At 39.9% G+C, this 26,628-nt stretch overlaps 1 protein-coding gene across 5 annotated transcripts in view; it reads left to right on the forward strand.

The window, feature by feature from the left end:
• cep164 (centrosomal protein 164) overlaps nucleotides 1–26,628 on the forward strand; it is a 214,155-nt gene that overhangs the window by 42,390 nt on the left and 145,137 nt on the right. For all 5 annotated transcript variants that reach the window (XM_080214802.1, XM_080214801.1, XM_080214804.1 and 2 more), the window contains 2 exons: nucleotides 5,991–6,102; nucleotides 11,558–11,762. In XM_080214802.1, coding sequence (XP_080070928.1) covers nucleotides 5,991–6,102; nucleotides 11,558–11,762 — 317 coding nt within the window. The remainder of the gene's footprint in view (nucleotides 1–5,990; nucleotides 6,103–11,557; nucleotides 11,763–26,628) is intronic.

Below are 26,628 nucleotides of genomic sequence, written 5' to 3' on the forward strand. Positions count from 1 at the left end.
CCACACTCTGGTGCCTGTTTGGATCAATGCACATAACCAGCACGTCTTTCGTAATGTGGGAGGAAACCGGAGGAAACTCACACAGACGTGGGGAGAATGTACAAACTCCACACAGACAGAGACCCAAGCCGGGAATTGAACTTGGGTTCCTGGCGCCGTGAGGCAGCAGTGCTAATCACTGTGCCACCGTGCCATGGTGTACATTTGTATAGTAATTTTTAAAAAAACTTTAGTTTCAGTACTAAATGCAGTCATCTGCAATGTTTTAGAAGTTAATTTTCAGTCTTATTATCCCCGCCTTTCTGATCATAAGAGTTGAAGGTGTTCATTTTTTTAATAATGCCAAATATTTATGCACTTTATTGTCTGACACACATGAGTTATTTATATGAATGTAGTAACAGTTAAAAGATTCTATTTGCACAGGATGTTTTTAGTAATAATGTATTACTGTATAGCCTGGGTACAATGTATGTTTCATTAACCAAGGTTTAAATCTAATTTTCTCAGGTGACACATCATTGCCTGTGGCTCTAACTGCCATTAGCAATTTTCTTTATTGTTAGAAAAGCCATTCAGAATTGAACCAGAACTAATGACCACGGAAGGAGAGGGGAGGAAGAGAGATACTAACTATGCTGAGATGTTGGGTTAAATGTTATTGTCAATGAATAAAGGGGGTAGAGATTCTACTATCACTCATACTATACAGTGGTACATTAGTACTGCATGTCTCTGGCTGCACTAGAACTCCAAATGTAGCTTTTGTTGGTCGTAAGGCTATATTGCATGTGCAAGTTTAATGATCACTGAAGAAAATCATTGCACTCTGACCCACTTGTTCCCAGAACTGTGATGAAACTAAAGCTTTCTCTACTTTGCCACGTTGCTACCATTTACTGGTTTTTCATACCTTAACTTTAATAATTCATCCAACTCATCATAATCTTGATGGTGACCTGCCTGTCCTTGATTCTTGAAGTCTCAAGCAAACCTTGCATACTTCACAGTCCTGGCGCAATGTTTCCTTAGTATTTGAAAGAATCCGGGATGAGGCACATCTTTGGTGTAACACTGCAAGTGAATGCAACGATTCTGTACACAAACTGCTTGCTGCACCAGCCTGCATAACCATTTCATTGTCAGTGAGGTGCTTTGTGAGAATATGAACTGGATGTATAATTCAACTTCTCTTGTACGTGAGTGGTGGTGACAATTTTGTAACGTTAAGTCATTTGAAAAGTTAATCTTTATAAACCTGTGACCTTGATAGTATAGATGCTGTTTCTTCCTCACTCTTTCTTCCCTGTTGCCAGTGAAAATCCTGGAACTCCCTCCCTAACAGCAATGTGGGTCTACCTACACCACACAGACGGAAGTGATTTGGGTGGCACAGTAGCGCTGTGATTAGCATTGCTGCTTCACAGCTCCAGCAACCTGGGTTTGATTCCCAGCTTGGGTCACTGTCTGTGTGGAGTTTGCACATTCTCCTCGTGTCTGCATGGGTTTCCTCCGGGTGCTCCGGTTTCCTCCCACAGTCCAAAGATGTGCAGGTGAGCTTGATTGGCCATGGTAAAAATTGCCCCTTAGAGTCTTGAGATGCGTAGGTTAGAGGGATTAGCAGGTAAATATGTAGGGATATGGGAGAAGGGCCTGGGTGGGATTGTGGTCAGTGCAGACTCAATGGGCTGAATGGCCTCCTTCTGCACTGTAGGGTTTTTATGATTCTAAGAAGGCAGCTCACCCATCACCTTCTCAAGGGCAATTAGAGAAGGGCATTAAATGCTTGCTTGGCCAATGATGACCTCATCCCATTGACAAATAATACAAAAGAACTAAGCCATTGTAATTGTAAATGAAAGTTCTGTTAAAAAATCTTGTTTAATTTGTAATGCACTGTAATTTTAAGTTTTTAAAATTTTTGCGAGTAATATTGATTTGGTTTTGATTTATTATTGTATATATTAATATATAGTGAAAAGTATTGTTTCTTGTGCACTATACAAACAAAACATACTGTTCATAGAGAAGGAAATGAGAGAGTGCAGAATGTAGTGTTACAGTCATAGCTAGGGTGTAGAGAAAGATTGACTTAATGTGAGGTAAGTCCGTTCAAAAGTCTGACAGCAGCAGGGAAGAAGCTGTTCTTGAGTCGGTTGTTACGTGTTGTCAGACTTTTGTATCTTCCCGAAGAAAGAAGTCAGAAGAGAGAATATCCGGGGTGCATGGGATCCTTAATTATGTTGGCTGCTTCGCCGAGGCAGCGGGAAATGTAGACAGAGTCAAGGGATGAGAGGCTGATAATGTATATTCATATATTGTATATTAATTTCTCAAAAACACATAACTGATATTTCTCTTTATTGACCTGTGTTGAACAAATTAGACCTTTAAGTCCATACTAATCTAAAACATAGGCCAGAATTCTCCAGGCGTTCATGTTCCATTTGTGCTGCCAGCGAGGATGGAAAATTTGGTGCTCAGTCAGAACACTGTTTACCGCAGCGGGAAAATCCCAACTGCGGGCGAAGCTGGAGAATTCAGCCCTTAGTGTCTATTTTTTGGCTCAGAACTCGCTCATTGTGTAGTTCATCAGTAAATCAAGGCTCGTGCTTGAAAAATTGTCTGATACAGCTGCAAGCATTCCAGCCATGCAGCATTTGAAAGATGTGGCTGTGCCGGCGTTGGACTGGGGTAAACACAGTAAGAAGTCTCACACCACCAGGTTAAAGTCCAACAGGTTTATTTGATAGTAAATGCCACAAGTTTTCAGGGCTCTGCCCCTTTGTCAGGAGAGTGTGTGCCGTGTACCTGGTGGATGGTGTTCTCGTGTGAAATGATGGCATCCGTGTCGATGATCCGGCATGTCTTGCAGAGGTTGCTGTGGTAGGGTTGTGTGGTGTTGCGGTCACTGTTTTCCTGGAGGCTGGGTAGTTTGCTGCGGACAATGGTCTGTTTGAGGTTGTGTGGTTGTTTGAAGGCAAGAAGTGGGGGTGTGGGGATGGCCTTGGCGAGATGTTCATCTTCATCAATGACATGTCAACATACTCTTGCAACTCGCCCAACATTGTCCACCTGATTTACTGCAGGAAAAGATGTCCCGTGGCATGGTACATTGGGGAGACCGTGCAGACGCTACGACAACGCATGAATAAACACCACTCGACAATCACCAGGCAAGACTGTTCCCTTCCTCTTGGTGAACGCTTCAGCCATCACGGGCATTCAGCCTCTGATCTTCGGGTAAATGTTCTCCAAAGCAGCCCTCACGACATACGACAGCGCAGAGTCGCTGAGCAGAAACTGATAGCCAAGTTCCGCACACGTGAAGACGGCCTCAACCGGGATCTTGGGTTTATGTCACACTATCTGTAACCTTCATGACTTGCCTGGGCTTGCTACATCTCACTTACTGTCCTGTCTGGAGACAATACACATCTCTTTAACCTATGCTTAATGCTATCTCCATTCACATTGTCTGCATCTTTAAGATTTGATTAGCTGACTAGCTGTAAAGACGCACATTCTAATCAGTATTCTGTAAACTTCGTGTGCCTTTATATGATCAGAACTCTCCACTCACCTGACGAAGGGGAAGAGCCCCAAAAGCTTGTGGCATTTACTACCAAATGAACCTGTTGGACTTTAACCTGGTGTTGTGAGACTTCTTACTGCATTTCAAAAATACAAGGTTCTTTGCAGTAGAGGGCAGCATTGCCCAAATTTTAGTTCAACATCAATTGCATTACCCAGTGATTTTTTTTTTAAGCATGATGTCAGACAAGCCTTCAATCTATTCTATCGAAGGCAGGCAGATGTATTTAAACATTTATTTTTAATCTGCTGTATATTTTGTTGAAACTTTTAATATTCTACAGCTACAATTATACTTGGGGTCATCCATCTCCCCACCCACCCCTCCACCCTCTTTTTTTCCTTTTTCTTTTGCATGCACTGGCTCTTGCAGGAGAATGGTTTCATGGGCACAATGGTACTTGGATACCTCAGTCATTCTTCTTGTGCAAAGTGAGATAGTTGCATGTTGGCAGGATATTCTACTGCAAGCAGTGTTCAAGTATGGTATTGTCCTCATTTGATCACGTAAGTGCTTTGCAGAAAATGAAATGGGAATCCTACCTGATCTTATTCTTTTAATTATTTGGGCTAGGAGCAATGAGACTGATTTTAGTGCCGCCACTCATTTTTAGGGCCACACAGTGGTTAGCACTGCTGTCTCGCAGCTCCAGGGACCTAGGTTCGATTTCCAGCTTGGGTCACTGTCTGTGCGGAGTTTGCACGTTCTCCCTGTGTCTGTGGGTTTCTCGAGGTGGTTCGGTTTCCTCCCGCAGTCCAAAGATGTGCAGGTTAGGTTGATTGGCCATGATAAATTAAGCATAGCGTCCCGGGATATGTAGATTAGAGGGATTGTTGGCGATAGGACTTTGGGTGGGAGTATTGTCGGCGCAGACATGATGGGCCGAATGGCCTCCTGCAGTGTAAGGTTTCTATAATTTCAATCTTACTTCACTAAGATTGGTTAACTCAATGCAAGCCAGAGATTGAATCTGAGGCCCTCTGATCTGCATGGCTTGGCAATAGTTATACAATATATTTACCATCAAAGTCATCAAGATTCTCTACTTCTAATTGTAACATACTTCAATATTTTTAATAGGCTTGCAGATTTATAATAAAAACAATTTATATTTATATAGTCTCTTTCAATGTAATTAGTGCAGCAAAGTAACAGATGCTGAGTGGTTGAGAGAAGTGTTAGGACTGGCAACCAAAGACATTATTGAGGAGGAGCGTTCTGAGGAGGCTTTTATAGAAACCATAACATTTAACAAAATAACCTGAAAATCTCTTGCCATAATCTGCAGTAATAGTTGGTAACAGTTTTGTGGTTTAATGCTTGGACTTTTAAATTTCTATTTTCACGCTGTTGGTTTTATTTCTTAAGTTTTGTGGAACAGATTAATAAGTCACAGTGAATCTGTGACTTTTAGCAGCAGAAAATGGGTTATAAGTTCTCTTCTGCATAAAAATGACATGACCAGTAATGCAGCTGACAATAAGATGGCCCTTTCCAAGCATGAGGCAGCCAGCTTCGACAGACGATGACTGTTGGAGCCTTAAATGTAGAATTTGTGTGTGTTGATTTGCCATGCTTCAAAATATGGTGTCTCCCCTTGTGGTTCACAGTATGAATGTTTAGTCATTACACTTGGAACACGATATATTTTATAGCCTATATCTTTCAGCATTATGATACATTTTCAACTTGAGTGGGAAGGAAAACCAACTTGGGCGGCTGATTTGATATTGCTAGTTTCATAGAAACCCAACAGTGCAGAAGGAGGCCATTCAGCCCATCAAGTTGCATCGACAGCAATCCCACCTAGGCCTTATCCCTGTAACCTCATACACTATTCCCTCTAATTTACGCATTCCAGGACACTAAGGTGCAACTTAGCATGACCAAAGCACTTAACCTGCACACCTTTGGACTGTGGGAGGAAACCAGAATACCTTGAGGAAACCTATGCAGACACGGGGAGAACATGCAAAGCCCACACAGACAATGACGCAAGCCAGGAATCAAACCCGGGTCCCTGGAGCTGTGAGGCAGCAGTGCTAACCACCATGCCACCATCTAATTAGAAAGAAGAGATTGAAATTGTATTGGATTAGTTTCTTCCTTTCCCACATTTCTTCCAGTGTCATATACCATTCCTGATCAGGAGACCAGCATGTTAACTTTTACCTTCATTTGTTTTTTTTAATTAGTGCAAAGATCATCTTTCCCCCCTCCATAATCTTAAAGTACAGACAGCACTGTGCTCCTTTGTTGTGTTTTGTCTGAGCTTTTAAAGTCACAGTGGAAAGAGTTAAGAGCACAAGCTCCGGTTCTGGCACTGAATGTTAATATTGTAATGCTTTATTTAAATAATTTAATAGAATCATTTAACTTTTTTATCCTTCTTCAGAAATCCAAGAATATGCTCGCGAGATAGGAATTGATCCTGAAAATGAGCCAGAGCTTATGTGGTTAGCCAGGGAGGGTATTGTGGCACCTTTACCCCAAGAATGGAAGCCCTGGTAAGTTGACAGAAGACCAACTGACATTTGTGTGATTTTAGTAAAGCATAAATGATATGAATGTGAAAAATATCCAGCAATGCAATTACACATTACAAACTTGGAATTTGTCAACTATTGGCATTTTGGAGAAAGCAATACTAGTTATTATATTTCTGTTGCTGATAGTAACAATGGTAAGGGCAACTTTAATTGAAGAAGTGTGCTGGTGCAGTAGTGAAAAGTATTGCTTGAGCTGTATTTTTGTACTTTAGCATATTATTCCCAAAATGTTAAATATCTCGAGAGACAACACTGACCAATCAAAAATGTGAGGTTGTGGAATTTTCTGACGATATGATCTTTTTTCTGGTAATGTTCCAAGAATTACAAGTCCTAAGTTCAGCATGGTGGCACAGTGGTTAACACTGCTGCCTCACGGTGCCAGAGACCTGTGTTCAATTTCCACTCTAAATGACTGTGTGGAGTTTGTGCATTCTTCCCTTGGCTGTGTGGCTTTCTTTCCACAGTCCGAAGATGTGCCAGTTAGGTGGATTGGCCATGTTAAATTGCCCCTTAGCATCCAAAGATGTGTAGTTAAGGTGAATTAACCATGGTAAATGTGTGGGGTTATGTGAATAGGGTGCAGGGGGCAGACTTGAGTGAGATGCTTTTCTGGAGAGGTGGTGCAAACTCAATGAGCCACATGGGCTCCCCTTTCACTGTAAGAACTATGGATTCTGTGAAATTCTGTATCCCGTGTAATCAGTCATTTTCAATGAAGAGTAATCTTTTTGACCAGTTAGGCTTTCTCTATCATTTTGATAGTCCTTCCTCCCACCCAACCTTCACCAGCTCCACTTCCTGTAATATCCTTGCTAAGTAACTAAACATTTCAAGTGATTTTGATTTGGAACAAAGTATTTCACCATCTAACAACACTTTTCTTAACGGTAAGAAGCCAAGAGCTAGGAAGGAGCCAAGGGATTTGGATATAGCTCCCCTATCATGCACAGGTATAAAAGGCTAATGGAATATTGGCTTTTATCTTAAAGGGTTGGAATACAACTGGGAATAAATTGCACTTCAGTTGTATAGACCCATGGTCAGGTGCATTTGGAGTACTGCATTCAGTTCTGGATACTACAGCTTAGGAAACTATAGATTTACAAGAATTATGTAGCTTACAAAACTAAATTATCAGGACAAAAACAGAAAATGCTGGAAAATCCTGGCACATCTGAGAGCATCTGTGGAGAGAGAGTACAGCAGCATTTTGAGTCTGGGTGACCCTTTGTCAGAGCTCAACTCTGACCTGCTTGGATTTTCCAGCATTTTCTGTTTTCTGCTTTTCCACAGTATTTTGTTTTTAAATTATGAGGGCGGTAATATAAACCTGAAGTGTATTCTTTTGATCTTAGAAGATAGATTAGGCAATCTTACTGAGGTATTTAAGAAGATAAAGGAATTGGAAAGGGTAGGTACAGAGAACCAATTTTCTCGGTGGGGAAATCCCAGAACATTTTTAATTAGCTCTTGACCATGTAGGAGAGCAATGAAGGAGCTTTTTTTCACACAAAGGGTAGTAAAAATGTGGAATACTGTCTTCTCTGCCTCTAAATGCTTGGGTATTGAAATTTTCAAAATCGAGATAGTTGTTGGGTAAGATCTTCAAAGGTGGATTACTTGAGTTGAGGAACAGGTCAGAGATGATGTGATTGGGTGACAGAACAGGCTTAAAGGGCTGAATGGCTTCTACCTGTCCCTGTGTTAGAATGGTACTGTCCCTGTCTAATGAACTTGACCTTTTTGGTCTATCTTGACCTCTTGCCCAAAACAGGTTTCAGTTATTTCTCTATGTAGCTGCACCATTGGAAGAAAAGTGTTGCATATTTAAATAGCGTGAAGCCAGCTGTTTTATGAAAATGGGTATTTCCTTTTACTCATTAATCCCTGTTCATGGATTCAGACATTTACATTTGGGACAGTAAATCCCTTTTTACAAGGATTTGTAGACTTAATGACAGAATGGCAAATCCTGGTTTATTGAGACTTGGGCAGTGAACTTGATTCCTGTATCTGGCTGTTTTGCTCGGTTATGCATTGTGTTCCTGCAGTAAAATAATGATTACTGTTTACCTATAAAATAAGAGGATGTAGGATTTCCCAAAAAGCGGTCTCATGGTATTTGAATTGATGGTGCAATTATTCATGCAATATTAATGTTATTACTGCAGTGAAAATTATTGAATACAGCAGTCACAACTTGGAAATTGTGTCAATGTCAGTCAGTCAGTGCCACGTACAGTGTACAGAGCTCCATCTTTTGTTTTATTGGATCTGAATTAAACTGTACTGTTTGTTTAGCTGCACAACTTCCCTACTGATTTGATAACAATGCAGAGAGCTATGGAGAACAGAATAGCAAACAAGGGGAAGTGGTGGGATTGAAATAATTGGACAAGCGGAGCATCTAAGTTGATTGTGTGTGTGTGTGTGTACTCTATACATCATTACTGTTGTGCGGAACCTTTAAAGTGTTTATAGTTTAACTAATAAATTAGAAATGCATGTTCTCTCAAAATTCATGTGAACCAAACAGCAGTAAATGTTGGCAGCCCAAACTTCACCTGGCAAAACATAAAAACAGCTGCTGCCTGATGATTAAATGCCGGGAAGCACACAAAAGCCATTTATTCCTTTGTACACTCAGGCTACCGACATTTATTGCTTAATTATAGGATTCTGTATAGAATAGACAGTATTTGTTTAGTCATAAATGCACCATTTTAAAGTTCAGTGCAGCCTGCATAAAATCAGCTTTAATAAGGTCATATTCCACTTAATATTTGACAGCGTTTATATTGTGATGAATTGATCTTAAATGACAATCCATTAAAATTTGATCTAAAATTTAAATCTCATCTGTAGATTAACTTTTAAAAACATTTAAATTAGCCTAAAATTTTAATGGATCGTCATTAAAGATGTATTTCTCTATCTTCCTTTGCACACGAACAAGGATGGGCTATTTGGGCAGTCAATCTCGCTCTAATATTAAACATTCCCTACCTTTTTTTCTGTTTGGGCTAATTTTATGGTTGATGCATTCTCAATGGAAAAGTTGCGCCTAAAACAAGCACAGATCGGAGTTACAGCATTGTATTCACCATAGCTCTTCTGTCAGCTTTTCTATCCAGCAACTTTTACTTACTGAGCAACTATTGATCCCGCTTTCTTTTAAATACCTCAGTTATCTTCATGTCTATGATGTTGAGGTGATGCATTCAAAGTTCTCAGACCCCCGTGGGTGCCGAGAAGTTTGTCCTTGATTCACTTTTTAGTTTACTTCACTCTACTATTTATGCCTTCTTTGTTCTAAGTTCTGCTACTGGAGGGAATATTCATTTCCTGTATTCTTCCTTGATTCCCTTTGTTACTTCAAACTCCTAATTTTCAGGGAATATAACCTAAATTTGCCTGATCTCTAATCATAGTCTCGTACCTTCTCCCAATAATCCTTCTTTGAAAAACATGTGAATTTACAGCAATGCATCAATCTTCCGGCACTATTAAGAGACTTACCATTTTGGATATACTTTCATTCACTATTTTTTCTGCATAATGTTATGCTACAAGCTTTGAATTGTAAAAACGTATGAATTCAGTACTTTTGAAATAAGAGAAGTATCTGACTGAATTGGGGAAAACTTTTCTTTTACAGCCAAAACACTATTGACTCCATGGTAAATTTGCAGTTGTTCCAAACTACAAAACCTTAACATATCGAAACACTTTCTGGTCTCTCCTGATATATAGAATTAATGATCATAGACATAAATTGTTAAAGGGGAACTGAACTTCATTGGAAAGACCATTTTGTTAACTAAATTACCAAGTGTCTCTTGTGTTCTGAATCCATTTATTTAAGTACTCCTCAGTTTCGATATACCTTTCCTATATATTACTGACTTGATAATTAGTAATTACGTAGTTCCTGGCTGGTGAGGAAATATGCTTTACATCAAAGGTTGAATTCTTGATTACGCTAAACTCCTGGAAGGAAACATGCAGCGGCACAGTGGTTAGCATTGTTGTCTCACAGCACCAGGGACTGGGGTTCAATTTCGGCCTTAGATTACTGTCTGCAGGGAGCTTACGTGTCCTTCCCATGTCTACTTTGGTTTCCACTAGATGCTCCAGTTTCCTCCCACAATCCAAAGATGTTTGGGTTAGGTTGGTTGCCCAAGCCAAATTCTCCCTTAATGTCAGGAGGATTGGCTAGGGTAAAAATGTGGGGTTACAGGGACAGGGCCTGGGTGGGATTATTGCTGGTACAGGATTGTTGACCAAATAGCTGCTTCCTGCACGATAGCAATTCTATGTTTAAATGGAGAAAGAACTGAGTGAGAGTAATTTAATGAAATAAATAACTTCAGTAAAATTTAGCTCTTTGAATATATGGGGGGGGGCAATTATAAAGTGGAACTGAGCCACAACAGATCAGCCATGATCTTATTGAATGGCGGGGCAGGCTCGAAGGGCTAGATGGCCTACTCCTGCTCCTATTTCTTATGTTCTTATATTTAAATATAATTAGTGGGCTCGGGACTGAAATCTCTGGATCCGCTAGAGTGTCTCGTTCCCCCACCTGGGTCAGGAGTGTTTCATTCCAGCAGGGTTTACAATAGCTCCCTACTAACGGGGTTGGGAGAGACTTCCAGGGGGTGGGATGGTTATGAGGCTGGACAGCAACTGGGAGGCTGGCAATGCTGGGCTACTGCACATGCACTAATCTTTGCTATGACAGAACGGTACATACACAGTGGCCTGCTCAGCGCTATGCTGCCAGCCTCTCGGACAGCAATCAGTCCCCCTCTCTGATTTTTAATTATATTCTTTCTAGGGCTTTTGGGTGATGCACAGTGTGGAAGATTCATTATGAAAATCTTGCTGTAAAAAACAGCGATTTCTTTCAGCTTTTACATGAATTCAGCACTTGGAATTTTTGCGGGGAGAATCCCACCTATAATTCTTCCTTCAGTATTAAATGTTTAAAGTTTTTGTGTTGAAATCACGTCCAGTAAAGTGAATGCAATCAGTTCACTGTGTTACCAGTTGCATCTTCTGAAAAGTTATATACTCTACAAGATGTTTCAAATGTAGCCTCAATATTATAAGATAACTTTAGTTAAAATAAAGTGAGACATAGATTTTTAATAAAAGGGCAACTCCATAAAGAGAAAATAAAATATATTTCTGTTACTCTTATCAGAGTTCCACCACATTGGCTAAATTAGGAATTTTAATATTTTCTCAGTATAACTTCTTTCCTCTAACTTCTTACTGTATATCAATGATGATTACTATGCTACAACAGTGGTGTGGTGTTGTAACAAAAATAGATTAATCATGGATTTTAGAGATTGTTTAAAATACATATTTTTGAATGATTGCTTTCTCTTGTCCGAGGCAGCCAAGATGTCACTGGTGATGTCTATTACTTTAACTTTGTATCGGGCCAGTCAACGTGGGATCATCCATGTGATGAACAGTACCGAAACCTGGTTTCTTTGGAACGTGAGAAACTGCACGCTCTGGGCGGAAGCAAAAAGAAAGAAAAGAAAAAAAAGAAGGAAAAAAAAGAAAAGAAAGAAAAGGAGCTGTTCAGATCTACCACAGTGAGTCTTTAATTCTTGAATCCAAATTTAATCATTACAGATTCCTGTGATTTTTCCCTCTGCTTTCATTCCACCTTTAATTTCTTCCTCCTGTGAAAGAGATTGATCCTCTTGCTGCTGTAGTTTCGCAGGTGGTGGTTGCTATCTTGCTGAAGTGGTCATTATCCGTATGTGTGTGCTTTGTGGGTGATCATCAAGTTACTTGCCAGACCCTGAGTTCATTTGTTATTCACACTCAGCCACTTCCAGGCAATACGTTTTTGAGTTGGAATTGTGTCTCCATCTCCCCCCACCACCCACCTCCTTCTCCACCCCCCCCCTCCCCCTCTCTCACCAAAGGCGCTTCGGATAATTGTAATGCCTCGCTGACTGAATCAATTTAGCACAAACTGTGACCAAACTTGTGGAGGGTAAATGTAGATGTGGACTGGTTGGGTAGAATTGTCTGATTGTGTGTTGTAACTTCCATGTGTTTCCATATAATTTAGTTGCGATGGCTCAGTTACTGACTGTATAAGTGGATAGAAACATTAGGCAAGGTTCTTTTTCTTTAATTCCCTTTTGATGCACCAAAGACATGCTGAATTGAAATCTCATTTATAGCTACGCAAATTAAGTATTTGATATCAAAGTAATTCAATATAGACACAAAAATCCTCTTCAGTCTTCAATGCAGGCATTTCTTCTGTGCCATGAACTACCACTTTTTTTCTCAATTAATATTCACAGTGCATATTTAATTAGTTTTAACAGTGAATGAAACATTGCTTTCCGCAGAGTGATTCATTCACATCACTCCCTGTTTGATAGTTTTTTTTTCAGAGAAGAAATCTGACAAATTATGGCACAGGAGATGCAAATATTGCCATCTCTGAGCCACATCTTCCAATTATTTATTACAAAAAAAAGTCTAAGTGGTCATGTGGGGATTTATTGGCCGTGTCTGACCTGTAACTTGTTAAAATAATTGTATATGGTTTTAAAATTTTATTTAATATGATGCTAAATTGTAAGTGTTTGAAAATATGATGTTTTGAGAAGAAGTAAGAGTGAATTTGCAACAGGAAAGCTGCGGTCTCAGAGGTGAGGAGGCTGGACATAGGACCACAGCATTGTAACTTTAATTCTCTGACTCATGTTTCCTATATTGTGCTCCAGCATTGGATTACAGAAACACCTCTAATTTTCAACAGAAAATGTTGGCAGCATTCAGGCAGTATCTGTGGAGAGAAAAACAGAGTTAACATTAGGTTGATAACCTTTCACCTTTTGAGTGGTGGGCAGCCTGGTGGCACGGTGGTTAGCACTGCTGCCTGACAGTGCCAGAGACCCAGGTTCAATTCCCGGCTTGGGTCACTGTCTATGTGGAGTTTACATGTGCTCCCTGTTTCTGCGTGGGTTTCCTCCAGGTGCTCCAGTTTCTTCTCACATTCTGAAAGACGTGCTAGTTAGGTGCATTGACCTGAACCAGGCACCAGAGTGTGGCAACTAAGGGAATTTCATAGTAACTTCATTGCAGTGTTAATGTAAGCCTCACTTGTGACTAATAAATAAACTTTAAATTTGCTACTTTAAAAATCATCGGCCTGATACATTAACTCTGTTTCTCTCCCATAGACATTGCCCAACCTGCTGATTTTATCAGCATTTTCTGTTCTTTAGATTTCCAGATTTTGCTTTTCTATGATTTGGAACTTGATCAAAAATATGACTGGTTGCGTTTCAAAAATAGAATGTCTTGTTTCCTACAATGAACAAATGTTGATGCTAAACCAGTCTCTCTGAGCTATAAACCATCAGTCTGATTGAACATTTGCAGGTCTTAGTGCTTGGGTTTATCTACAAATTGTTATGACCCAATAGTAAAATGAAAAATAATCTTACAGCAGCACAGGGCTACCATTAGCAGCATGGCATAGATAATCTTTTAAATTCATTTTGTTTTGTTATATCTCTGCTTGTGTTTTTTCTTGTGCTTTTGTCGCATTTTTAAATACAAGGTATATGGGGAAAAGGTATTGGATAGTTTAACAAAGACAACCAACCAGAAATGCTACCTATAATGTGTCCAGCCTTTTTCCACACTGTTCTCCTGTCTAAACTGGTTATTTTCAATTGATTTTCTCTTGCTTCTGGATTGCTTTATTGCTGTCAATGCAAAGGTGTCTTCAACGCCTAGCATCATTGTGGAAGACGGGAGGTTGGGGCGGGGCGGGGGGGGTGGAGGGAAGCAAAATAACCACTCTACAAAGTTCCTTGATGAACTGAGTGCCAACCTGTAGCATAATTCACAGGGCACAAAATCACCTGGTTGGCTTTCACATGATTTTCAAGCCTTTTTAATTTTTTTTATTCTTTGTTTGGGGGAGCCAGTTAGAACCGCAAATATTTCCTTCTCCATCTAATTGTAGCCTAGCTTGCTCTTGTCATGATCCATTTAACAAGTTCACAAGTTTTGAGTGTTTGCCTGATACTCAGATTAAGTCTGAGGGTACAGACCTGAAAGAAGCCAGTGGCTTGCAACCATCTTTGAAACCAATGTCAATTGATAGATCTATAACTATCAATTTCCCAAGCAATCTACAACCTTTTCAAAGAGAAAACGTTAGTCAAAAAAGATTTGAAGGTGTCAAGAAAATTCTAGGAAGAACAATTTCTTTTGATTAAAGACTCCGAGCTAGTTGCAGTGATCTAGATAGACCAGAGAAAGCCAAGAAAGCTGCTGTGGCAAGTAAATGATGGAGTTTCCCTGACTCCAGTTTGCATAGAATGAGTTTAGGAGATTTAAGTAAAGAACCAGCTAACATACCAAAGAAGTTAGCAAAATGTAAGAAAAGTGCAGAAATGCCACAGTCTGACAACGAAAGAATTTCATACGCTCTTGAGGAACATACGTTCAGTGACACGGAAAGCAAGAAAATTCCAGTTGAAAATCTGCGGAAAAGTAATTCAATTCAGAATAAACAACCAATTGATATGAGACACCAGAAAGTAATGGAGAATAAAACCAGGTTAATGAAAACTTGCCAGAAGATTGTATTGAGGAGGTTGTTGAGTTGCCAGTCTGTGACACACAAATTCATTTTGCAATAATAGCAGTAAAGCTATTAAGCCACAGAGCAAGTATTTAAAGGGATCAATGCTCAACGTTGAGGAAGAGCATTTGACAACGAAGGTGCAAATTGGTCAGAATGAATTTATTCAGGTGGTGAGTGAGCTCTGGCTGCTGGACATGAAAACTGTGCAAAATGAGCAAAACACAGAAATATTTAAGAATGGAGAAACGGTAAATAGCAAACGTAAACCAGTTGGCCACTTATGCAATGTCTTAACCTTAGGAGAGCTTCTTGACAAAGAAGACAGCATGATGAGAACATGGAGCAAAGTTGAAACTCCTGAAACAAATGTGAGTGAATTAGTTAATAAAGAATTGGTTACTGAAAAAAAAGATATAAACTCCATTCTTACTTCAAGTTGTTTGAATCACGTGCCACAGAAAGATGGACTGATATGTGTTGTTCTTGAACAGAATGAGGATATTAAATCAGAAAAAAATGTCACAATAAACATTCTAGATTGTGATGTTTATAATCCCTTCACTGAGCAAAATTTGAACTGTTTAGAAAAAGAATCTGACTGCTTGTCATCTTCACATTCATCACTAAAACAAAATCTTGCCACAGCTTACAACAGCTGGCTTCAGAATCCAGTCTCCAAGAAGTGTGACGATGATTCTTATTCAGAGGATCAGAGGTTTTACCAGGAAATTCTCAAAATTCAAGAAATTAAAGGAGGTTTTTCTGAAAATACAGAGCTAATTAAACAAGGAAGACGCAGCGTGATATGTGTAGCAACCAAAATGAAGATATTGATTCTGGGTTTCATTCAGATGTTTACAATTGTGATCTTCATCCAATTTTTTTTAACTACCTCACATTATGAAGATGAAATTATTAGAATTGATCATGGAGTTGCAGGATCTATACATGGGCAAGTTGAATGCTCAGGCTGTGGAGAAGCAACCTTTTTGAGCTCTTATTTATATCTTTGATGTGGACAGGCTGCTGGAGCAGCATTGCTAACTGGATTGGCAGGTCTGGAAGAAGATTCTGAGAGAATTTTTGATCAAGTGGCTGGCAATAGCACTAATTGGAATCTTAGAACTAAGGAGCGTCAGACAGAGAGTAATGGAGAGCCAGGAGAAATTGTAAGTAAGATGGTTGCTGCCTATGTACAGTCTAGAATTGTTGAGTTGTAAAATAATGCTTCCTTGAGCTATAAGGGACTGTACAGAAAGGTGAAATCTGTACACTACCTACCAAAATCAGGCATTGTGAACCAATGTATTTTGAAAAATGGCCCGCAACAACTTGAACAGGTAAACCTGTTAGAAATTAAAACTCAGCCTATATTTCTGACATTTGCTTTGATTTATTATTGTCACATGTATTAACATACAGTGAAAAGTATTGATTCTTGCACGCTATACTGACAAAACATACTGTTCTTGAGTCGATTGATACGTGACCTCAGATTTTTATACCTTTTTCCTGAAGGAAGAAGGTGGAAGAGAGAATGTCCAAGGTGCATGGGGTCTTTAATTATTATGGCTGCTTTGCCAAGACAGCGGGAAGTATAGACATAGTCAATGGATGGGAGGCTGGTTTGTCTGATGGATTGGGCTATATTCATGACCTTTTATAGTTTTGCAGTTCCTTGCAGATGAATGGCAGTGAGAAGTGCAATGATCTGTCCTATAGAAATAGTTACGTCAGTTCCAAGGCACGATAGTGCTTGACAGCTTGCCTTGATCAAACCTTTTAGAAGAAAGATGTGATTCTTGTATTGGTTTATTTGTTTCTAATTTGTTCTAAAGCCTCCAACTAAGGAGCATGTTCTGCCTCAATCAATGAGTTGAATGATTAGCATCGCCTAATCATTACTTCCTGATTTACTTCACCCTGAGCTTTTCTTTTGGCTTGGGTAATGGTTGAGATTTGTCACTATTTCTCTTTTCTTTAAAAGCCCTACCCTATCTGATACCCACAATCAATAGGGAAAAAAGAACTGGGATTATGCCGAATAGGATTGCCATGTTAAATTTGAACTAAACCCAGTAATTTGACTAAGGATCAGTGTAATAAAGATTACTGAACATTAGTGCCCTTTAAGTATTCTGAATTACCCTAGATTTTGAGTGCCAGTAATCTGCAAATCTGCTGCTCAATGATATCTCATTTTGCTGCTTGTGTCTTCCAGATACTGCGAAGGCTAGATTAACATTAGCACAGTAAATCTTGTACATGCAGATGTTACTTTGTCAACTTCCTAAAAGAACTCTCACTTGCTGGATTTCCCATTTTCCATCATAGAAAAGTGAGCAGTTTGGATTAGCTGTAGCTGCTGTTGGATATTAATTTCGTTTTGCTCAGTACTTTAATACGTTGCCTGGTATGCTGTAATTTATAATATTGCCAGTACATTGTGTACAGTACTGCAGTTGATCACATTTGTATTTCTCATTTTCTAATTGCATTTTAAACTCGGAACATTAAGAATCTGAAATCTTATGGGTGACATTTAGTGGGCCTGTTCAGTGCAGGTGCAAGTCCTGTTAAGGCCGCGAAATTTGGTGAGAAGGTCATAACGGGATTTGTGCCGACCAGATCCCAGTTTGAGATTGTCCCCACCCTCTGTTGGTGACATGATCAGATTCAAATCCAGAAATGATATGAATCTGATTTCCATAATTTTAAACAAAATAACATATACTTGATGCCATAATGTCTGTCCGTGCTTTATCCTCCTGCCAGTATGTGTGAAATCATGCCAGTAAGAATCACAATTGGTTTTCAAAAACATGAACCGGTTGTGATGATTCAGCCTCAGGTGTGGAGGTGAGCATAACCTCTGGGTAATGAGGAGCATGGCCGGGCAGTTCCTCACTGCCAGGTTGGCACTGCCAGACGTGAGCCCCCTGGAGAGCCCCATTGATTTGGGAGCTCCCCTTATTTCCGGGGGAGTGTGGAATGATGGTTACTGGGTTGGGGAGTTGTGCATGCATTGCGGTGGATGGAAGTGGCGATGAGCTGCTGGCTATCTTCAGTATTCTAGGGTATATTTCAAAATTTCAGCTCTGCTATATTTTACTTTGGTTCCACAAGATTGGAACTTCATGAAAGGCATGTATCATGTTATTTGATGAAAGGGCATCTGTGGAGCCAGCGAGTTTCATACAGCTTTTCTCGTTGATCCAGCACTCAGCATGGAATTTTCCGAAAATTGCGTTATGTTTATAAGCACTGAAGTATCATCCTGGCATTTCTATTTTTATTTTTGTAGTTTCTGATACCCTGTTAGAATCTTGAGCCCTTGCAAGCAAAGACTTTTCAATTGTTTTGTTGTGTGCAGCCTGTCTATTTAAGTGAGTTGTACCTTTTTAAATTTCTTTGCAGAGCATAAATGGTGCCGTAAAGAGGCTGACTTGCACAGGTCTGTGCACTAACCTTCCAGCTGGTGTGTGGTTGCAGATATTCATAGCTTTGCAGGAGACTTGCTCGCAAGTTTAGGGAGGCTCTTTGGACACCTAGTGGCAGAATTGAATGTGTCCCTTGCTGTCTTTTAGCAATGTGCTTCAGCCCCACCCTTATTGCACCAGTACGATATTTTGTCTACCAATCAACTGCCTCTTGGTGAGGTTGCACATTTAAGTGCTAATTAGTGCATATCAGAAATAGCTCTGTACTCATATACCTGTCTTCAAAGAACTAGATTTAGAAACTTCTCATTGTCAATTTTAAAAATCAGTAGTCAGTTTATAGAACACTGAAGTAAGTTACCTTTGAAGGAATTTGTAAGGTACTTACAGTAGCAAAGGCTTATTTTGAGTAAGGCATCAATTTGTTTTTCCATCTCTTTTCCTTTCATTTCACTCTAAGTTTTGAAGAATGACGGACTGCTGTTGTGGATAAGTAAGTGGAGCTGGACGTAACAAATACTGAAGCCATGGAGTTTGACAAAAGCGGCTGGTAAACCAGAAGTTTCCTTTCCACTTCTGGAAATTTCTCTCTTTCAAAGTTTCCTTTTCCCCTTTTAATGTAGTTTTCCTCCTCTTGAGCTGCAGGGCATTCACACTGGACAAAATGAGGAATTGACGTGCAATATCTCCGACTTGTGTAATTCTCCCCTTTCTCATTCACTGCATTGTGCTGCTTAATAATGATGAGCAAGCTGTCAACGAGGGAAACTTGTGTCTAATTGATGGTCAAGGCCATAACTTCAAGCTCAAAGTTTGAAAACAGGCTTCTGCTTTTATTTTGTTCTTGGAATTTTAGCATAGAAATTGGGGAGCAGAAAAGCAAAAAATGCTGGAAACACTCAGCTTGTCAGGCAACCCTGCAGCGGGAAGAGATCAGATAATATTTTGAACCTATTGTTCAAATCTAAGAAGGTAATTCATTTGTTCTGCCTGGTAGTCCACAGAAAAGCAGTACATTACTCTCAGGTGACCATACCAATTGCATTCTTTTATCTTCCTGTGGAATCTCACTCTCTTTTGAAATCTCAGGAGGCAGAAAGTCTGTCCACAGTCAGTGCCAGCTGCTCCTGGCCTTTGTCTTCAAGTATGTAAATTAACTAAGTTTCAACCTGGGCAGCCCCAGTCTCCTTGCTGTCCAAGCTGGGCAGAATTGTCATTAGGCCGAACTCATAGTAGATCATATAACGCTCTTCGTTATGTTTTGGGCTATCTGTCAAGGTAGAATAATCATTTTATGAAACCCTGCATTCATAACAATACATGATTTGGCATAGTAGTAAATATTCCAATTTATATCTCCTGTTTTAGTCTGTCTCAGTAAGAATTCTTCAGTCAGATTGAGCAGACATATCATTGCTTGCCCTATTTTTGCAGATCCCCTGTAGAGACGGGATGCTGTTTTTACTTTAATTACTGCAAATTAAAGTAAAAGCCCAGAGAAGGTCTGTGGACAAGTGCAAGTATAATGCAGGCAAGAACCATTCTTCTGCCACTGGTTGCAAAATCTGGGCCATCTTTTTCTGAAGAGGAGCAAGAAAAGTAACACATGAATTTTAAGAATATGGCAATTTGCTCCTTTGTCAAAATGTAACTTTTGACCCTGCAGAAATCTATAATTACAATACCAAAGTATATTGGATCTCTTGTGATGATACTATGCCTTTGAGAAATATATTTTTTATCATTTTTCTTGTAAGGAGTATATTTATATTTCAGCTCTGTTTTAGGGGTGGCGATTTGTCTACACCAGGCGGCTCATATGATTGATTTTTAGCTGGGAATATGTTTGTTTTAATTTGAATTAATTCATCTTTGTTTATTTTATTTTTTTTCCCCTGGGGTTTCAGAATGGGGTTTCCATTAGGTTGATTAACAGAGGCAGAGTCATGTAAATGGGCAGAACTAAGCTGGCTGGAAAACACACAGTTCTCTTTGATTTTTAAAACAATTTCTGCCTAGTCCTGAAAGAAGAGATGTCTTTTTGTCTCCCTCGCTCTAGCTCGCTCACTCACGCTACTGTTTGAGCTTTCAGAATAAAGGTTTCCCTTTGCCCCTCTCTTCAGAGAGGTTCACAGGATCTAGGACTATTAACAAGTACAAGCACGTAAGCCTGGGGTTTACTAGCTGATTTTGAAGAGGAGTTTAAGTCTATAAGAGGAATATTGCTTGAATTTGAACTAACAGAGATAGGTTAGCAGTTAAGAATTGTACCTTGTCGTGTTTAAGTATTTCAGTTGGTAAAAGTTAAGCTAATTTATTTGTTATAGTTGAACTGTATTGTTAAATATAGTTTGTTTTGATAAAAGCTACCTTGTTTGTCAATAGAATCACACCTGAAATGAAACACCTTATCTTCACACTAATGCCAAAATGAAAAAGAACAGATGGGGTCTAGTCAGGTTTTGTAACATACTTTGGGGTTTCTGATCTGGTACCTAACATGCTGCAGACAAAAGAGAAATTTCATTCATGGGTTACAAAGTGTGTCAAAGGGTCAAAGCTAATGCAGTCGCATGTAAATTGGATGCGGTGACCCTATTCATTGACTTAATTGTTTGTAATCAGGAGGGAGTACTCCATACTGCTCTATTCTTATGATAATGCAATCAGGCACCAATTCGATATTTCATGCATAATGGTATTGGCACCTAACCTAAGCGTGGAAATGTAGAGATGAACAATCCTTCAGAATTTTCCTGTGAAAGATCGCTACCTTCAATTTTAATTTTCATAATCAAGAGGTTTGGAGGAGAAATTACCATTGTTTTCACGAGCCTTAAAGTTACCTTAATAATCCCCAAAATAATCTTCCATTCCCCTTACTTGCAAATTAAGTCCAAATGGGCAGCTGATATGCAAGAATGTTTCAGCTCGGTGCTCAGTGCAATCATACAATCCATACAGAGCAGAAGGAGGCCATATGGCCCATCAGGACTGCACCGACAACAATCCTACCCATGCCCAATCCCCAAATATTTAACTTGCTGGAACCCCTGACACTAAGGGACAATTTAGCATGGCCAAGCCACCTAACCTGCTTGTGTTCGGAGCGTGGGAGGAAAGCGGGGCACCTGGAGGAAACCCACGCAGATGTGGGGGAATGTGCAAACTCCACACAGACAGTGACCCAAGGCTGGAATTGAACCCAGGTCTCTGCCGTTGTGAGGCAGCAGTGCTAACCATTTTGCCACTGGCTCTATAGGAAATCTGAAGCCAAAGCAGCTGGGAATACGCAGCAGATCAGTCAGCATGTTTGATTAAAAAAAGAATGACCCAATGCTGCTGACCCGTTGCCAAAGCTGCTGCAGCTGGGTATTTTGTTCTGTTTAGTCACAGTCAATTCAGAGTCTCAGCTCAGCTGCTGAATTGTAAAATAGCATTGCAAATAGTCACCAGCCTGAATAAAATTGGTATGCATGTGTGATGTGAGTTTAGAATGATGTAAGGGCAATTACGGTGCAATCAGTTCCTGGTGAAATATTAATAATTTTAACCTTACAAAAGCAGGTAACTTCATAATCCTTCAGTAAGGATTGCTGGAGCAAATGTCTCTGTGATGAGGAAGCATAATTCTTGTTGAATTCTTTTTATCTTCCTTGCAGACTCACCATGATTTTTTAATTAAGTTAGGCTCTCTTCAATTGCAATGAGGGAACTATAAATATTTGTAAATTTCCTATTCTGCTTCCATATCACTGGTTTAAATTATTAGCATCAAAACTACAGTGAAGTGTTGCAAAAGTGGGTGAGGGCAAAAGTATGCAAGCTGCAAAACTAACTTAAAGCAGCATGTTCTCGTCATCCTTCATTTTCCAATAGGTATATTTGAATATTCATTAGAACTGCTCCACTTTGGTGGTTTCCATCAAACTTATTTGTATATCACCGGCCATATCTGGACTTCATTCCACTTAAAGTTTATGTCCCAATTTTCTTTGCCAATCTTTTGTGTTTTACTGAAAGATTAGCAGATGATTAGTCCCCTGCTTTGTCCCTAAGAGATAGGGCAGCAAGGTGGTACAGTGGTTAGCATTGCTGCCTCACAACGCCAGGAACCCAGGTTTGATTCCTGGCTTGGGTTACTGTCTGTGCCGAGTCTGCATGTTCTCCCCGTGTCTGCATGGGTTTCCTCCCACAGTCCAAAAGACATGCTGGTTAGGGTGCATTGGCCATGCTAAACTTTCCCTCAGTGTACCTGAACAGGTGCTGGAGTGTGGCAACTGGGAGATTTTCACAGTAACTTCATTGTAGCATTAATGTAAGCCTATTTGTGACACTAATAAATAAACTTAAACCTTTTATGATGAATCACCTGCAATGACCTTCTGGTCTTCTCTCGTTTTCTTCTTTTCCCTGCCTCCCAACCCCCTACCCCTCCTGGTCATCATTCATATGAAAGCTTCAACAATGAATGTTGGCAGGCTATTCAATCATACTGGTGGTAGGGAAAGAACAGCATTGCAGCTGAGCTCAATCCTGTCTGTAATAAAAATAAGAATTGACTTGTTTTATTTGATCTTAGATGGGGTAAATCCAAATTAAAATCACATCATCCAGCTGTGTCTCGGCATTGTCTATGCAATATTTCCTTTGTAATGTGACGTGAGTGCATAACTGGCCAACATAACAATAACTTGTATTGATATAGCACCTTTTATTATGGGAAAATATCCCCCAGAAGCATAATTGGACAAAATTGACAAGAGGCCAAAGAAAAAACAGAGGAGGACTTTGTAAAAAGACTGAAATCTTTGTCAAAAGCATCAGTTTAAAGACGTGGAAACATTCAGAGAGGTAGGTTAAGAACTTATAGCCTAAATGATTGGATAAATTGCTGCCACTGATGGGGAGAGTCTGACATGAAATGGAATCCAAAAGACTTGAAGTGGCACATAAACAATAAAAGCATAGCAAGAGGAGCAGGGCTGGTTAGGGGACACAAAATGATTTGTGTCAATCTCCTTTCTGTCCCGTAACCAACCATAGATGTAGAGGTTGTGACTGAGATATTAAATGCCCTTTCTGCATCTGTCTTTACCAAGGAAGAAGGTGCTGCCAAATAAATAGTGCTTGAGGAGATACTAGAGGGATATAATACACAAAAAACGTACATCCACATAATTGTACTTCTCATGAAAATATCGGAGAAATCCAAGAAATTGAAATATTTTCTGCTGGTAATGTGAGTTAAGATAATTGAGATGGGACAGAGTGACTGTGTGAATGGAACTAGTGCATTTGATATGTTGATGAGCTTAGAAACACTGTAAACAGAAGTTTACCTAGGGCACGTTAGTAATAACGACTGACAGAGCAAGAATAGATTTGAATAAATTAAGGGTCAGAAGAAGAGAAATGAGGTGTGAAGATGTGTTACAGAAAGGCTCATGAAGTGAGTTTACTTTGCTTTCAAACTCAAAAAGCAAAAATCAAGAGATGAAGATAATTAAGTCTGGGGAGTGCAGTTGTAAAGAAGTTGAGTCCGATAAAGGAAAGGTGAAAGGGAAAAAATAACATTTAAAGAGATACTGAAACCTATGTCGAGGACAGCTGTTTTTCTAGATCTCAGCCCTCAGCAAGAAGAGCTGTTTAATTTCCAGCAAACGGTGCGAGAAGGATGCCCAATTTGAAAAGCAAGCTGCTGTTTTACCTCAGAAGCAACCCCAAACTGCATTGTGTAGCCACAGTTACTGGATTTTTTTAATAGACCTTTAAGGTGTTGAGAAACATTTTGAGGAGAGTTAGCTCTGAAGTTGTTAAGATTGTTTAGAACTGTTTAAGTTAGTGATATTGTGTATAGCCATTGTCTTAGTTAAGTGTTCTTCTAGCTTACTCTATTGTTTTCCATTTCATAATAAATATTTATTTTATTAAAATCATCACTAAAAGTCTGGGACATCACTCTCTGGATTTCAAACGTTGCCTCACACTATACTAAGTTGCGGAAACATAATTAAGGGCAGTTGTTTCTAGTTTCCCTTCTGGGTTTGAACAACTCGGCATTTACTATCAGCCATGTCCTTAACACGCTGATTGCACAATATTCAGTTCCATTTGCAACTCCTCAGAAAATGAAGCAATCCGTGTCCAAATATAGCAAGATGTGATCAATATGGAGACATGGGCTGGCAAATAGATTCTGCCTGGCACTTATACTAACTATTGCCCATTGACATTCAGTGGCACTACCATCGCTGAATTCCCTGGAATCAACATCCTGAAGGTTACCTTTGAGCAGCAACTGAACTGGACGTATAAGCTAGGAATCCTCTGGTGAGTAACTCACCTCCTGACTGCCCAAACCTGTCTACCATCTACAAAGCACAGATAATGGAATATCCTGTCCTTGCCTGAATGAGTGCAGCTCCTGCAGCACTCAACAGACCATCCAGGACAAAGCAGCCCACTTTGTTGGCATCTAGTCCACAAACACACATCTTCCACCATCGATGCATAGTGGCAGCAGTGTGTGTTATTTACAAATTCAGGAACCTCCTAAGACAGCACCTTCCAAACATAACCACCGGCACCTAGAAGGTCTAGGGCAACAATCAATTTGGAACATTACCAGCTGGAAGTTTTCCTCCAAACCATTCACCATCCTGACTTCAATGTCACTGGAACATCTATATCGTCACCACATGGACTTCCAGAAGGCAGCTCATCACCACCTTCTCAAGGGGAAATAGAGTGCTAGTGAGAGCTAGAATAGACAAGATGAATGCATGGCTAGAGAGATGGTATAGGAGGAATGGATTTATATTCTTGAGGCATTGGAACCAATTCTGGGGAAAATGGGATCTGGATGGGGTTGCATCCCAGCAGGATCGGGACTAATGGCCTTGTAGGTGTATTTGCTGTTGGGAAAGAAACTAGAGTGGCAGGGGAATGGGAACCTGCACAAGAAAAGGCGAGAGAGAAAAATAAAGATGAGTGAAAGAAAAATAGAAAGCAGAGTAAAATTAATTAAGGCAACCCAAATGTTGCTGAGCAGGGTGTAGGCCACTTATAACCAATGCAATGTGCAATGTCCAGACAGTTACGTAAATCAGACAAGTCTGACTGAAGCTGTCTGTGTGGCGTTTGCACATTCTCCCTGTTTCTGTGTGGGCTTCCTCCCAGTGCTCCGGTTTCCTCCCACAGTTCAAAGATGTGCAGGTTAGATGGATTGACTATGCTAAATTGCCCCTTAGTTTCTGGGAGGCTAGCTAGGTAAATGCATGGGGTTATGGGGATGAGGCGTGGGTGGGATTGTAGTCGGTAGACTCTGGGCCAAATGGCCTCCTTCTGCATTGTAGGATTCTATGAAAAGTGGAAGGCGAAAGAAACAAAGACTAGTAGCAATTAGGGCCATGCCAAAAACCATGAATAAAAAAATGTTGAAAGACAAATCTAAATGTACTGTATCGGGATGCATAGAGTATTCACATAAGGTAGATGAAATAACAGTGCAAATTGATGTATACAGATACAAAATCATTGCAATTATGGAGGCATGGCTACAAGGTGAGAACAGAATATCCAGGGCAGACAGAAAGTGAAAGGGCATGACACTAGGTAGGCAATGGCTGATATTTAAGGAACGAATGTATGCATTGCAGCAGTTGTATACTTCTTTCTGCTGCATAAGCACAAGAAAAGTTGCCCAACCATCGCTTACAAAACAATTTAAGGATAGCATTAGATGCAAAGGGGAGTCATATAAAGTTACTTAAAAAATGTAGCAAGCCTGAGGATTGGGAGAAATTCTGTATTCAGCAAAGGAGGACAAAGAGATTAATTATGAGTATGTGAAAGTAAACTTGCAAGTAAAATAAAAGCAGATTAAAAAAGCTTCTATAAGTATATAAAAAAAAGATTAGTGAAGGCAAATGTACCGTAGAGTGCCATAGAATCCCTGTGGTGCAGAAAGCGGCCATCTGTTTGCACTGACACTCTGAAAGAGCATCCTGTTAAGGCCCCCCCACCCTATCTCTAACCCTGTGTATTAACCAAGGCTAATCCACCTAACCTACACATGCATGGATGCTAAGGGACAATTTATCATATTTAATCCACCTAACATGCACATCTTTGGACTGTGGGAGGAAATCCGGAGGATATCCTCGCAGACAGGGGGAGGACGAGCAAACTCCACACACACAGTCACCCAAGGCTGGAATCGAACCCAGATCCGTGGCACTGTGAGGCAGCATTGCTAACCGCTGTGCCACCGTGCTGCCCTTACAGTCCAATGCAAGACAATTTCTAATAGAGAACCAAGGAACAAATAGGTCTTTTTGAAGTGGCAGGCAGTGACTAATGGGATCCAGCAGGGACCAGTCCTTG

Source organism: Carcharhinus amblyrhynchos, chromosome 29, assembly GCF_965287045.1.
Source record: "Carcharhinus amblyrhynchos chromosome 29, sCarAmb.v2.hapA, whole genome shotgun sequence".
NCBI classification, from domain to species: Eukaryota; Metazoa; Chordata; class Chondrichthyes; order Carcharhiniformes; family Carcharhinidae; genus Carcharhinus; species Carcharhinus amblyrhynchos.